At 38.9% G+C, this 14,451-nt stretch overlaps 1 protein-coding gene across 3 annotated transcripts in view; it reads right to left on the reverse strand.

The window, feature by feature from the left end:
• LOC121324411 (kinesin-like protein KIF26A) overlaps positions 1 to 14,451 on the reverse strand; it is a 111,156-nt gene that overhangs the window by 34,759 nt on the left and 61,946 nt on the right. For all 3 annotated transcript variants that reach the window (XM_041266249.1, XM_041266248.1, XM_041266250.1), the window contains exon 4: positions 9,674 to 9,852. In XM_041266249.1, coding sequence (XP_041122183.1) covers positions 9,674 to 9,852 — 179 coding nt within the window. The remainder of the gene's footprint in view (positions 1 to 9,673; positions 9,853 to 14,451) is intronic.

The following is a 14,451-nucleotide window of genomic DNA, read 5'->3' on the forward strand; positions in this document are numbered from 1 at the left end:
TAGCCTTCCTGCAGCCCTCCACAGTTCAGTTTAGCCTTCCTGCAGGAATCACTTCAGGATTTCAAGACTCAGTTGGTCTCTTTCTAGACCCAGCATAGTCCCCATGCTCTACTACATTAACCTTTTGCATATTTAGGTAAATGCTACAAAAAATGTCATAGTGGCCGTTAAATGCAGTTCTATTTATTGCTTTCTTTAACTGCCCATCAATACAAACAACAAATAAATGGATGTAGCAATAAACCCTTGTGCAAGTGTTTGTGCAAAACAAACTAAGCTGCTCTTTGACCCTGGGGTTACTTGTTATCCAAGCAACATGTTTTCTGCTTTAGCTCAGTTTTGCATTTTGAATCATTTGGCTCATAGAAACAACTATGGTACTGCCGATTGTGAGAGAAAAATCCTTATTCATTTATGCACGCTCACACTATATAGACAAGCGATACACAACATTAGGATGTGTGTTTTTTGGGTAACCATTTGGGTAAAAAAAAAACAAAAAAAAAAACACCACTTCTTTAGTCAAACTATGCTAAAAAGACCTTATTGATAAAGAAAAAAAAACTATTGGTTTACTCCCCTGACCTAAACCCACTCTGCCATTCAGTCGTAGGCCTCTCAAGCAGGGACTGGGAATTGTTCCAAACGGTGATGTGGTTTGGTAATGGCCACTAAAGCTAACTGCGAGCTCAATTGTGAGCTTAACTAGATTCAAACCAAGCCTCAAAAGGCACGAGAGGTTGGTGAATTAACATGGGGCACCACCTAGCCCTAACCACTGGATATTTTGATAAGGTGGTATATTCTGCTGCAGCACTACATTGAAAAAAATCTATATGTAGTTGAAATGTAACAATTTGTTTCTATTTATATCAACTTAAAACTGCTTCCAACTGTTGGCATCTTCTTCCTGAGACTATGCAATACAGAAAACAGAAGCAAAAGTGAAAATACAGCTTTATAGACAGTTAGGATTATAACAAGGGTGTTCAAACTGGAGACCGGTCCCTTAAGGACACATCCCTTTGCCTTTCCTCAGAAGACAAGAAAATCTAGCTGTATAATCAGCACCTGTGATATATTTTAAATTAAACAGACAAAACAGTTTAACCCCCCACACTTGTATGGGTTGAAACGTTGCAGACCTGCCAATTAATCATCGGCAAAAAAAAAAAGAACCATCCTCATCTCTCATTAATCATTTCGTAGCTGGGATGACACCTAGCGATTATTTATTTGTGCAGCCCACTCAGGCTACCACAACAAACAGTTCGATGGCTGCTGGGAACGCCTGTGACTGATTAATCAGAGCCTGGCCGAGCACAGCTTTCAAATAGACAGAGCCTACAATGTGTTTTTGAATCTGTGATCTATACCCCAGTCAATAGACAATGTGGAAAGGAAAATCTAATATTACACCACTGGGAATACATCCCAAGTCTTATGGATGGCACTTTGGCATTGTAGCAACCTTAAGCTTAACTTTGGTCATGATGGCAACTCTATAATAGGCCAAACAGATCTACGGTGTGCATCTCTGAATAATGTGGCTTATTATTAAAGGCCTGAGTGCGAGTGTGTATTTTAACACCATGTGCTTCTACAGTACTACTCTTGTGGTGCTCATAATCGTTCAATAAACCCAGCAGAAAAAAGTAATATCTTAATTTCATGTTGGCAAAAAAAACGTCTTTAAAAAGGCACCACAGCCTCAACAGTACATCCGTGAAAACACTAATAAAATAACCGAATCTTGAGAACACAATTCAAATGTGACATGAGAGAGACTTATTTCAGGAAATAATCCATTTTGTGACAGACAACCTGGATAAATTGGGCGCAGAAGAAATATATCACACAAGCATTTTTATTTATATTTTCTTTCTTTACCTGGAAGCAATTACACCCCATATGTCAATGCTATCAAAAACACAATACCCAACTGCCTCTCCATCTATACTGTACTGAATACACACATGTATAAATCTGACTTGCAGCAGTTTGGGCTACATGCTAAACCAAGCAGAACCAAATTAATCCAACCCCACTCCCCTGATGAAAGTAAAACAACTTTCTCTGCCTGGATACTTGCACACACACACACACAGACACACACACGAACACACAACTCCCCCAAAACACTGCAATCCAATTAAATAGCCGACTTTCAGCATCATTGAATTTGTGACAAGCTCAGCGCCCATGTCATCTCACCAGCAAAGTCATAAACCAGAAAGAAATGGGAGAAAAATACATTTACACAGTGATTAGGTAAATACTTAACAGGCTGTCTTGACAATATGAGCACTTTCTGTGGTAATTTGTAAGTAAAAGTTGAAAAAAAAAAACAAGGAAGACCAGTTAAGAGCACTGTTTATCCAGTACAATGGTACCATATCATTACCTATTACATTCTACACACTATATTTGTTTAACATCAATTGTGATACTGTTGTCTGCTGCAATACAACTTTTCAGGGCAATACAAGAAATTGTAATTAAGACAAAAAGGGTAATTAAGAAACCTTGGTCAATGTTATTCTCAGCATTGGTGCACTAAGGCCTGTGCTTAAGCACCTGACGCAGACTTTCACAGGAGAAATACCACGCAATTTACAGGACCATTTTCTAAGATTCAACAGACAATGTTACTCCCTTTTAAAAGCAAATCAACTAAACGTGTTCTCATCAGAAGAGAAAAGTCATGAACTCCTCTATGTATGATATATTCTAAGGGAAAACTTATGAGAAACAGTAGAAAGCACTATCTGAAATGATAGATAGAGATTGAGAGTAAATATGGTCTGGAGAGGAGGTCTACAATACATACACACATACATACATACATATACAGCTTTTATCTTTGAAACCAAGATTATTAGTCAATAAAAATCCAGTTGCTCGATGCAAATACCTCCTAATACTCCAGCTACAAATGACCTCTATTCGTACCCGAGTGCTGGCTGCCAGGCGGATCAAACATTAAAAGGAAGGTGGCCGGGAATAAAACATCTAGGATCAGCTCTGGTTTTTGGTATTTGTGGGGGTCTATTTTTGCTGTTAATTTAATCCAGAGGGCCTGACTTTTACTCCAGATAAGGGATTAGCTCATAGTGCAAATAGCCTTTCATAGTTAAGGTATCTGCATGACGTGTACACCACTCTTAACACATGGCTCGTAGAAGGCATGCCAGCTATCCAGGACAAGTTTTTAACTGATTTGAAGCAGTCACCATTGGGATATCATTCTAATATCATAGCATTACCCTGAATAAACCACATCATAACCACTGGCAGAAGAAAGGTTCCATGGTTTAGTACTGAATTACTAAATAATTTTTTATTTATTTACCAGTGTAGTACTACCAATGGCTCATATTGGTAAGAAGAAAAAAAAAATCTGACAGACTGCCCCCTATTAGTCCATATCCCAGTGCATCCTGTTACCAGCCTACCTACTATAGCTTCACATTTCCAATTCAAATGCGGCCACCCAAGGCATGAGCACCTTACATTCGTACCCATTTTAATATGAACTGGCAACCCACTGCTTGGAAAGAATGGTTAGAGCAATTATATGGCTATTTGTTAAAGATTCCAAGTTCCTGCAATAAAATGCCTCCCCCCAACCCTGGTAAATGTCTTCAGATGACACTGCCATTAGAAGACCCAATTCACAGTCCAGACTGCAAATCAAGCTGTGAATGAAGACTTTTTAATTTCTATACATGCAGCGAACAAAAAATTCCATACAGTAAAGTTCAAGCTTAAATCCCCCATGGTAGAACATAAACTGACGGCAGAGGATGTTGTGAATTAGGTTATTAGTGGAGGGTCTATATTTTTTTCCTCTTACAGAATTCAAAAAAGGATTCCCCTTGTTCCTCTAAATCTAAACAGATCTGAAGAACCTCTTTGGCCCCAGAAGTACCACAGGGCAAGCCTGTCAGGTGCTAGGGTGGATTCAGTCAGCTGATTTGTTTACTGTCCACCAAACATTCAAATCAAATCTGTTGGAGACCTCACAACAGCTACCATTAGCTGCCCTCTTGCAGTAGCCCTAAGCATACATATCCAATGCCCCCCAAATTTCTATATATATATATATATATATATATATATATATATTATATATATATATATATATATATATATATATATATATATATATATATATATATATATATATACACACACACATACACATAATCAAATTTAAAGAAACTACAAAATTATTAACTTGTTGTCCTTTTTTTGTTAAGCATATGAAAAACTACAAAGCAGTGTGTAATTCAGTATGTTAACGTAACATTATTCAGCAGGTTTCATTTGACTTTATGAAGCAGTTATACAGAGAAATGCTAAACTTTTAGCCATAACTGCATATCTGACTGCACTGCATAAACTCTAACCTGCTTTAATGTAAACAGGATTTTTTGCTTTTAAAATCCAGTAAGAAACTAATTATTGAAAAACAAGGACTGGTTTTGTTTATGAAAGTGGCCTGCCAGTACCTGCAATGTGAGCTGCTGCAATAATGAAGGATGTCTATATAAACTCAGTAGCGTGGCCAGTAGGCGTAACAAAGCCAGATCTGCACATGTTTTGAAATCAGGGGTTTGGAAACCTAAGAACTGGAACTAAGTATAAGGCAGTGCAGTGGTTAAATCCTTGTGACCCCCCCCCCCCCCCCCCCCCCCCCCCCCCCCCCCCCCCCTACTTTCTTAGTTCGCGAGTCAGACCCCCCCCCCCCCGGGGCAGTGCAGGAGCCAGTAGCTCCATTTATATTTACTGAAAACACAAAGAGGGGCGGGAAAGTGTGCTGTGCTCAATGAGGCCGAGTAACTACAACAATGGGCCCTGGGGAAGGGAGTTTTGAAGTTGTTCCTAAGGGGGGGCTGAAGTACTGGCTCTGTCAACACCTAGAACTTGATGATTTCCTGCAAATGTCACAGACAGTTGTGACTCTACAGACATTATGCAATGCAAAGCAATTAAATGATGAAGAAGTCTTCAAGGGAAGCAGACTGTAATTTAGTCAGATTTTAGCAGCTGTATAAAAAGAACTATGCATAATTCAAATTAAATCGTAAATCATTGTCTTACTTTAATTTATACCCTTTGTACATGTAATTTGTTGTTCAATCTCACACAAATGCACAGTACCATACTCCTGGGACAAATGCAAATATCTTCTGCCAATGGAAATACAGGCAGTCAAAGACCACAGGCTTACCTCAGGCTCATCACAGTATCCCCCTCAACTAGTCCACAGGCAAACAGCTTGTTCTTCAGCTTGTGCCTGCCTACCATCTGTGGTCAGTTCCTATCCAGTAAGCCAAACCAGTTCCAGAGCTTTGCTGCAGCACTTCAGAACATAACCTCTCATTTCCTTTCAGCACCATGGCTTAATCCATTTTGTCAATTTGTTACCGACAAGGATTACGGCTGCCAGTAAAAATGTGTCGTGCAAACAGCCGATTTGTTTCTTTCTTCCTTCCTCCTGATTGACAGACTGGTATTATCATTGTTTGTCTCGCACACTGTCCCTCCAGATTTTCAGTAGCTCAGGCCATTTGACCACAGACACTAAGACATATATGCCCAAGTACACTGTCTTTCTGAAAGGGAGAGTCATTGGGCTCTCCAAAGTGTTGTCACATTTTGAATTGGTTCAGATGTCGTTGTTTGACTCCCAATTCTGTTTTAGCTAGTAGGCTACAATTACTGACTACTCAATTCAACTGCTTTAGAGGACTAAATGATTTGTGATACCATTTACAGTGTTGTCCACCTACAGCTATATGTACTATTGGTCAATCCGGTATTGGTAGAACAGCTGGACCACAGTTACACAGAGATTAGCAAGCCTAGACTTCTTTAATCCTTTGTTCTTTTCGATAGTGTTACCATGTTTGATAATTGCTGAAATGTACACAGCTTTCTTTTATTCTTGTGTACAGTCATTTTTCAATAATCATTTCCTTTTTATTCTTTACTCCTTTTGTGTTTCTATGGTTACTTCCCAAGGTCATATCTTGAAGTACCATACCTTTAAACACAAAAGACAGAGCCTTGCTGCTCAAAAGAATTGACGATCATAGAACAACCTTGATCAAAAGAATTTAGGCACCCATCTACATCCCTATTTCCCTTCAGGCACTCTTAAGGTAACTATGCCAGCATTCAAAGCAACCATGGAAAGATGTCCCAAGTAGCAGGCTTAAATGTTTTAGTTTCATGAATTACATGAAGCGCTGGTTAGCCTAATAATGCTATTCTTATCCACATGATCTTAATTATCTAATATTTCGATCTGGCTTGCTCTGGCATGAACAGTACCCATCTCTTAGACTCCCGTCATTTGCAGACTGTTTTGCAAATAAATGAACACCCCCCACCCCCTCAATTGCAATTTACGGATACTAATTGAGCAGTCTGATGCACAGTACAACAATACATTAGTCATTTGACTGTTGGACGTTCACAGACTCTTCTATTTGTCGTGCCTTTTCATTAGGAAGGACTGTCGATACGCTAATCATATGCTCAGTCACAAAACAATCAGTGTGGGCAGCACAAGTAAGCTGACTACACCCCCCCCACCCCCCCCCCCCCCCCCAAAAAAAAAAAAAAAAAAACACATACACATGCCCACACAGTTAAAACTGAGAAGGTGTCTGGCCTTTTTCTAATCTCAATTACAAAGGGACTGTTTCATGCTCAGTCTAATGGGCAATTGCTCATCATTGACCCATTCAGGCATCTGTTTTTTACGAGAAACAATTTGAACAGGAAAACTGTGAGAAACACGATGCTGAGTCGTTAGGGAAAATATACCACAAATATAAGAGTTCTGCATATTAGATGAATTAGTGGTGAAGCTTCTATAAACCATAATTTGTAAGTCAGATGACGAAGCAATGATGTGTGGATATCATTGATTCTTGTTTTACTAATAAGTATAAACATATACACCAACACAAACCATTTCATGATCATCAAATGCAAAATATAATGCATTATTTCACTGAACATGTAAGATAGCATTTGCTCAACATCTCTGTTCTTAAGTAGCAGCACATGCAGTCTCTTCTGAGCCAGAAGCGGAATGACTCTTAAGCGAGGAACACCATTCACCCTGCCTCATAAACCACAGAAACTGTAAATCAGATTTATGGTATGAATAGATTTCTTTCCAGATGTTGATGTTAAAAAGGGGGATAAAATGATAAATCAAATCATTTTGAATGTTGGAAGTAAAATAAAAAAAGTGCTTCATTGCAGCTATCTGAAAACAGACTAATGTTGCTTCTTCAATGAAACAGAATATTTAATAAAATCGACTTCCGTATTAAAATATATATTAAAAAAAAATGCAACTGACATTGCAATATCCTATGGATCTTGCAAACTAACCATGTTTAAACCTAATGTAACCTACAACATGTCACCAGGAAGAAAAAAAAATAAAAAATTCAAAACACACAGCTTATTTAAAGTGCCCACAAGTTGCCACTTGCATAACATGTGCAGCTGCTGGAACCTGCTGTTTCAGCAAAAGCTGTAAAGGGTTCTAGAAGGGCCTTCCTACTGTCAGAGTGAGAGGAGAACACCTGTGTTTCTCAACACCCTGGCCAGTCTTTAGCTGCTTCCATTTAGCTTCTTTTAACTTTATATGGGCACAGAGGATTAGACCAGAGTTCTAATTAAACTGCAAAGTTATCTATGCTTGGTTTATTGCTGCGGGAACTCACTGAAATGTCATTAAGACTCCCAAGCAAGCCTTAGCTGTAAAGGCTTGATGATGAAATTGCATTTTGTACAAAGTGAATACAGTTCTCCAAAGTCCCTTAAGACTCTAGCATTTATTTCTACAGCCAGTATCTGAAATAATCATAAACATAGCAAGAAATTCAGAAGCCAGTGGCACCTGGGGGTCAATTGTGAAAGCATTTGATTTGTATTGTTTGAAAAGAAATTGTTTTACAAAACTAATACCAAACAAGAGAGTTTTACATCTCAGGAGGTTCTTGTCTCATTTGTTTTGTATGGATTTTCTTATAAAAAGAGCCCACCTTTGTCTGACACTATGTACATGCTGTCAACCCTCTTTACTAAGGGCTGGTTCAAACTGTCGCAGGTGAATGTGATATATGTAAAGCGCAGACAGCTAAAAAAGCTGTGCAGCTTCACTCAGACCATGCAGCAAATGTAATGTTTTCCAACATTATCCGATCCTATACAAGAAGAAATTATGTCCTTTACTACTGCTTCTGTAACTGATCTCACTTGAAAGGTCCTGATGACGGACCATCTTGATTGAGTGTGATTTGAGCAGCGCTACAATCTTGGATTGAAACCACCCTCTCCTGTAGAAAAACTGACCCAGCCTCCCCAAATATTTTGGCCCCACCAACCAAGTAGACTGTCTAAAAGGGGCAACAATTAAAAAGAGAAACATTTCTGTTTGAGAATCTGGATTAACCTGGCATGAGTTAATGGAAGTTGACAAGATTTGGTTTGCAACACTTCAAGACGGTTTGGACAATATGTGCATAATTGGAGAGTACATACAACAAAAAAGAATAGAATTAAAAAATATATATTGTATATATTAATGCACGGATATCACAATCTACTTTGCTGATGATGTCTTTCCTTCTGAGTTCCATGCAGACATCACCCTAGACACCATTGCTCATGAAACATCAGCAAGTTGAGCTGTCTTGGTCAATGAAGCTCCTGCCAAACGCGCCCCAACAATCACCCCTCTTTCAAAGTCACTACCCATATATTCATAGTTCATCTGTATGAAACCATGTTTTTCCTTGATTTCCTCTTTCTCACCAATCAATTTTGAAAGTTTATTTTTGCGGAATGCCCAGAAAAAACATAAGTAGATGAAATGAACCCTCGTGCTGTACAGGTCAAGCTGTGTCATCATGACTAACTGCACTCACAGGAAGAGAGATTAATGCAGGCCCAGGGTTTAATCAAGGCCACTCGAATCTCCACCCTTTTACTGCAAAGTGAACTTTTTTTGATGGTTCTAAATGTTCCAATAGTACATTTGGCAGATGCCTCAAGCTGGTGTCCTGCATCAATTTTCTCACTTTGAGCACAGTCGTGGCCCTGCAACTCTCACACTGCTCTTACACTAAGGTTACTGTCTTTTAGTATTTTGTAACTTTAAAGGCTAATACATCACCATTACTGTTTCCCCAAGGCATTCATTTATTACTTATGCATTCATTTATTACTTCCATGAAAGTCATGAACATCTTGCTGTGGCACTGTTTCCATCTGACCAGTCAATACATCCATCAATGGGATCAGACAATATTAATCTTAACTCCCATAATCCCAGTGTGTGTGTGTGTGTGTGTGTGTGTCCGCACTTGCCTCCTGCTTTCCCTCTTGGAAAAGCTTAGTGAAAGCATAGTTAAGCATTGGACAGCTCAGAGATGTACAGTACTGGTATTATTAAACATGATAAAATCAATGCTGTGCATATTTGTCGTGGTAAAGAGAAGATTAATCTGTGAACACCAGTCCAAAGGTATGACTTTTGCTTTCATGTGTATGAACTGACCCCCATCAAAAAGTGGCCTACAGGAGGACCATGAATATAATGTGCTGTAGAATGATGAAAAATAAAATGTGACATTACCTAATGAAGAAGGAAGCAGCAGCTGAGGTGCTTGGACTGACCCCTGCCTGGCCCAGCATACCCTGGACGCCAGGCGTTGTGTTGTTGTGTCGTTGTGCCTGCACACAGCTGCTGGGAGAGCCGCAAGTGGCTTCAGTACCCAGGACCTCCTTTCCATTCTCAGCCATCGTGGCCTGTGTCTGAAGAAATAAGGGCATACAGAGGCTGGATTAGAAAGGCATTCCCTCAATTTATTTCCCTCTCATCCACAGCCAACATCTCCACCTGCTCAAAGTTATCTCATTAGCTGGCTTCTATCAGCTGCCTACTGTTACCACTCATTTAACTCTGTCAGTTTTAATATTGATATGTTAGGGACATATTTGTGGATTGATAGTGCTAAAAGATGCCCTACTTGTAGTTTGCAGATATTGCCATTGGCAATACTTGTATACTTATTGAAAAAAAATAAAGTAAAAATCAATGTAGAACAAAAATGTTTTAAAGATGTACAGCCTTACTAACAGTTGACAGATACAGGTTTTAAGTACTTATTGGAATAAAATATGTATCTTTGTTTAGTTTGCAGCTGTATTCCCAGTTCAACACACAGATCCCAGACTCTCTCTCTTGACTCTGGTTTGAAGGAGTCAACCTGCCTGACAGAATTTGATTCCTGCAGTCTAGCCCCGGTAGCCAACATCACAGTTTTGACAGCTAATAGTAATAAAAAAGGACAAGTATAGTGCTCTGCATTGGAGAGGTTTACAACCATGACCGCAGTAGACAAGCAGAGCAAGTGCTTTGGTTGGGATAATTCACACAAACAGGCTGACAAGCATGAAGAAATGGTGAGAGATAAGCCGAGTGCTCTCATTGTTGCTCTTCATATTCCACGACTGACACAGCTGCTTATCTCCCAGTGTTCCTGCCTGTCACAAAGGATTTTGCTGCCGTCCCCTCACTTGTAATCCTGCTACCTGTGTGGAAGGTACAGCACAGTTCCTTTCCAGTGTCTGGGGGTAGTGCTTACAAGGATACTACAGACACAGAAGAGTGACTAGTGAATAGTTAAAGGTATATTAAACCTTAACAACGTCTCACCCAAAAGACGGAGCACAAGGAGGTTAAGTGACTTGCTCAGGGTCGCACAATGAGTGAGTGAATGAGCTGGGATTTGAACCAGGGACCTCCTTGTTACAAGCCCGTTTCTTTAACCACTGCATTATTACTATATTATCAAACTGACATACAGATTGAGAGACACACTATGGTACCAACTTGGGTCAAATTAATTAGTTTTTACTATTTAATATATCCAGTTCTCAAAAGTTAGACCCCCATCTTTTCAGCTAAAAGGAATATGTATAACACATGTATATACTGCTTAACACTAAACAAATAAGTTGAGCTCAACTATTTAAAAAAGCATTATACATTTTACAAACAGCTGGAAGCTAAGATTACAAACAGTAGCTAGATATCCGTTACTTAGTTAGCTATTTAATGCAGAACAGGTTTAAAAAACAACGCTGGACAAAAAAGCTTGTTTTTGCAAAGGCAGGTTCCATCTTTTCATTGTGTTAGTGTTTACATAGTTAGCAGAGAGATTACCAGATAATCAGAATGGAAACTACAGTACAAGCGGGTAAGTTAATTAGTCAACAAATTTACTGTGTTTGTGCACTGCGGCTAACTGGATTACAGCCATTTATATCATCAACGTTTACAGCAAAAAAAGATGACAATAGCAGGAAAAGACAGCACCTGCTGCTAAGCCAACTAATAGGTGGGAGATGTTTCTGCATCTAATTTTATGATCAATTCAATGCAATTTCTTTGTTTCTTTTTTTTTATTAGATGAGACTGCTGCATAAAAAAACATAAGACAAATGTGTAATTTGTAGATCATTAATAAAAGCAATTGCAAGAAAGCTGCACAAGGGTCTACTTCATTTCTTTACTATAATGAATTACACAAAATATCCTTCTGTAAATATATTGCCACAATAAAAGATAAGAAATAAATAGGCATTACAATGGATGGGAGTATCCTGGAGAGGAATATAAAGAATCTTTTTTTTTTTTCTTTTCCAGGTGTCGCAGGGAGCAATATGTACTCAGGCACTGAGTGATAGCCCATTTTATTATTCCCTGCAAAATAACTGTCTTATTAACATAATCTTCAAGTCAAGCAAGGCAAATTGATTACAGAAAGAATATAATAACTAAAGCAAACACATATCCTCTCTTAACCAACCGAATATTAAAAAGTGGCATTTTAAGACCCTGAAAGATAAGCCATATTTTTTTCCTCATTTGTTAACTGATTAACATTACAAATGAGGCAGTTTTTTTGTTGTTGTTTCTAGAACAGATTATTCCCTCCTCTAGAAAACAGAATCTCCGATAACAAAATCTGGTCTGTTCAGCCGAGCAGGATTAGTCACACAGGGATAACATTTTGTTAAAATTAGCACAGAAATTGCAAATTGCTTGCTGTAAAATTATTTAGATATACACACACATCAATACATACACATATACATATATACACACACATAGGTATATAAAAAGTTGTGCTGCACATGGGTCATGGGGTTTCAGTAGAAACTGTCAACCAAAGTGTGTGAAGAGTTTCATCAATGAAATCAGTGAAGAATGGCAAGTCATCTTCTATCGCATCGTGAAGCTTGTGGGAGAAAACATTTAATTAAAAACCATTAAAGAATACAGCTTTCACTGCATCAAACGACTAATTTTAGAAAGAAGACTATTTGTCAGGTTGTGCATGAAGTTCTGAGTTGTGGCTGGTTTTTGTTCAATCAATACAGTATTTCTATTTACTCAAGACCTCAGAACTAAGGTAGGTATTTGGTGTTGTACAAATACGGAGATACAGAGCTCCCCCTTAATAAGGCGGCACTTTGTACCGTGGAATCAGTTATAAGACGGATGAGGCTCCCATTTTACCCACAATACCAGTCCACTAGCAATATCATTCTTATAAGGCGGAACACAAACAGCACGGTCTCGTAACTATGGCGCTTGATTATAGTTATAATTAGGAAGCACATTATATTCTCCTTCAGTCATCTAAATAGAGGTCCGTAGTTATCAGTGAAATCAAGTTAGACAGAGTTGAGACGGCACTGTAGACCTATTTTGTGAGGGTAGAGGTTAACAAGAAACAAAAGGGATGAAAACAGAACGCAGCCGTTAGCTGTCAGGAGTCTTCCTCTGGGGAGCAAAGAGTTAATTTCTCATGCAGCTTTCTGTCGCTCTCTCTCTCTCCTTATTTCAAGATGGACACAAACACAGCAGATCCTTTATTGAAGCGAGAGGAAAAGAGAAAGAGAGCAGTTCCCCTCATCTATTAATTAGGCCGACATTGTTAGCTGCACCAGGCTGCAGCGTCCATTCATGGTGCAGTCTCTGCTAATGAGACTCTGTTTCAGATCACATCCCTTCCGTCAGCTCCAGTCTTTCAAAACTGCTGCAGACACCAGTCTTTCTCTCCTGCCACTGTACACAATGATGCTAAAGGGGTGCATTCCTAGAGACACTATTGAGATTAACACGAAACCTTCGAATGCAGTCATAGAGAAATATCATGTTTGTGGAGTACAAATGGCAGGGAGGTATGTTCACATGTTACGGAAACTGCTGCACCAACAAGCAGTCAGTTTGAGAGACGATGACAGGCACACAATCTGTTCACGATGTAGAATTTAGCAAGCAAGCGCCAAGGCACTTTTAGGGTTGATCAGATGTTCCCCTTACAAAGAAACATGCCTTTAAAGCCTGGCCAGATAGTAGTAGATCACATTTAATGGCTTTGTCATGGTCCTTAAGCTGCGATTGGGGCAGCAACCAGAATGCCTGTACCTAATCATTGTTTCATATGCAGCAAATGCATAATGCATGAGTCATCCCAAATTATCTCTTGCAGCTTAACAGAAAACAAAAGCCTGCTCACAAATACCCCAACCTCATCTATTTCTCCTAATCCCAGAGAACAAGCATGGTAAATATTTATAAAAACAGGACTCGCTATCCATTTCAACAACTGTATCCAGGGCAGATATACAATTAAATCATAACAGTAGCTTATGCAGCTCACTAAATCCCCCCTCAATCCATTACCAGTATTACTGATCTTGCTACTAAATCAATGATTACTATTCACTCTGGAAAATGATCTCAGCTTTGACTCATGCTACCATTTACATATCCAATAATCTCACCATCAATTTGTTTGCCAGCACCCATCATTATATGTCCATTAAGGCTACAGTTCTGATACAAAAATCGATATGGCAACGGAACGGAAAGGAAAACTCAATGTAGTGCATTTAAAAGAGACAGCACCACAGAACATACTTATTGTTTATGAACTGTCCGCAGGCAAGTCACACAAATGATTCAAAATAATTTAGCGGCCGTAACCTGAATTGAAATTATGCTTGAAAACAATGGGGACCTTAAGCAAACTATTAAATCTGCTTATAAGACTTGGAAAATGTTGGAAGCGAATGGAAGCAGCATGCATGTAATATCAAATGCTACACACAGTGGGACAATAGCGTTCTCCCAAAACTAGCAGGGAACTAAATGAGAATTCCTAGCCTCACACAGGAAGCAGGAGTGAGCAGAACTTCCAAATAATATAACTTCCCATTTTATTTAGGGCATGTGAAATAACTGCCTCAGAGCCAGAAACTTTCTCTTGAAATTGACCTGCATTCTACATATTTGTAATATTCCAAGCAGGTACAGGAAAAGCACTACCACTGTAT

The sequence above is a fragment of the Polyodon spathula genome, chromosome 12, assembly GCF_017654505.1.
Source record: "Polyodon spathula isolate WHYD16114869_AA chromosome 12, ASM1765450v1, whole genome shotgun sequence".
Lineage (NCBI taxonomy): Eukaryota > Metazoa > Chordata > Actinopteri > Acipenseriformes > Polyodontidae > Polyodon > Polyodon spathula.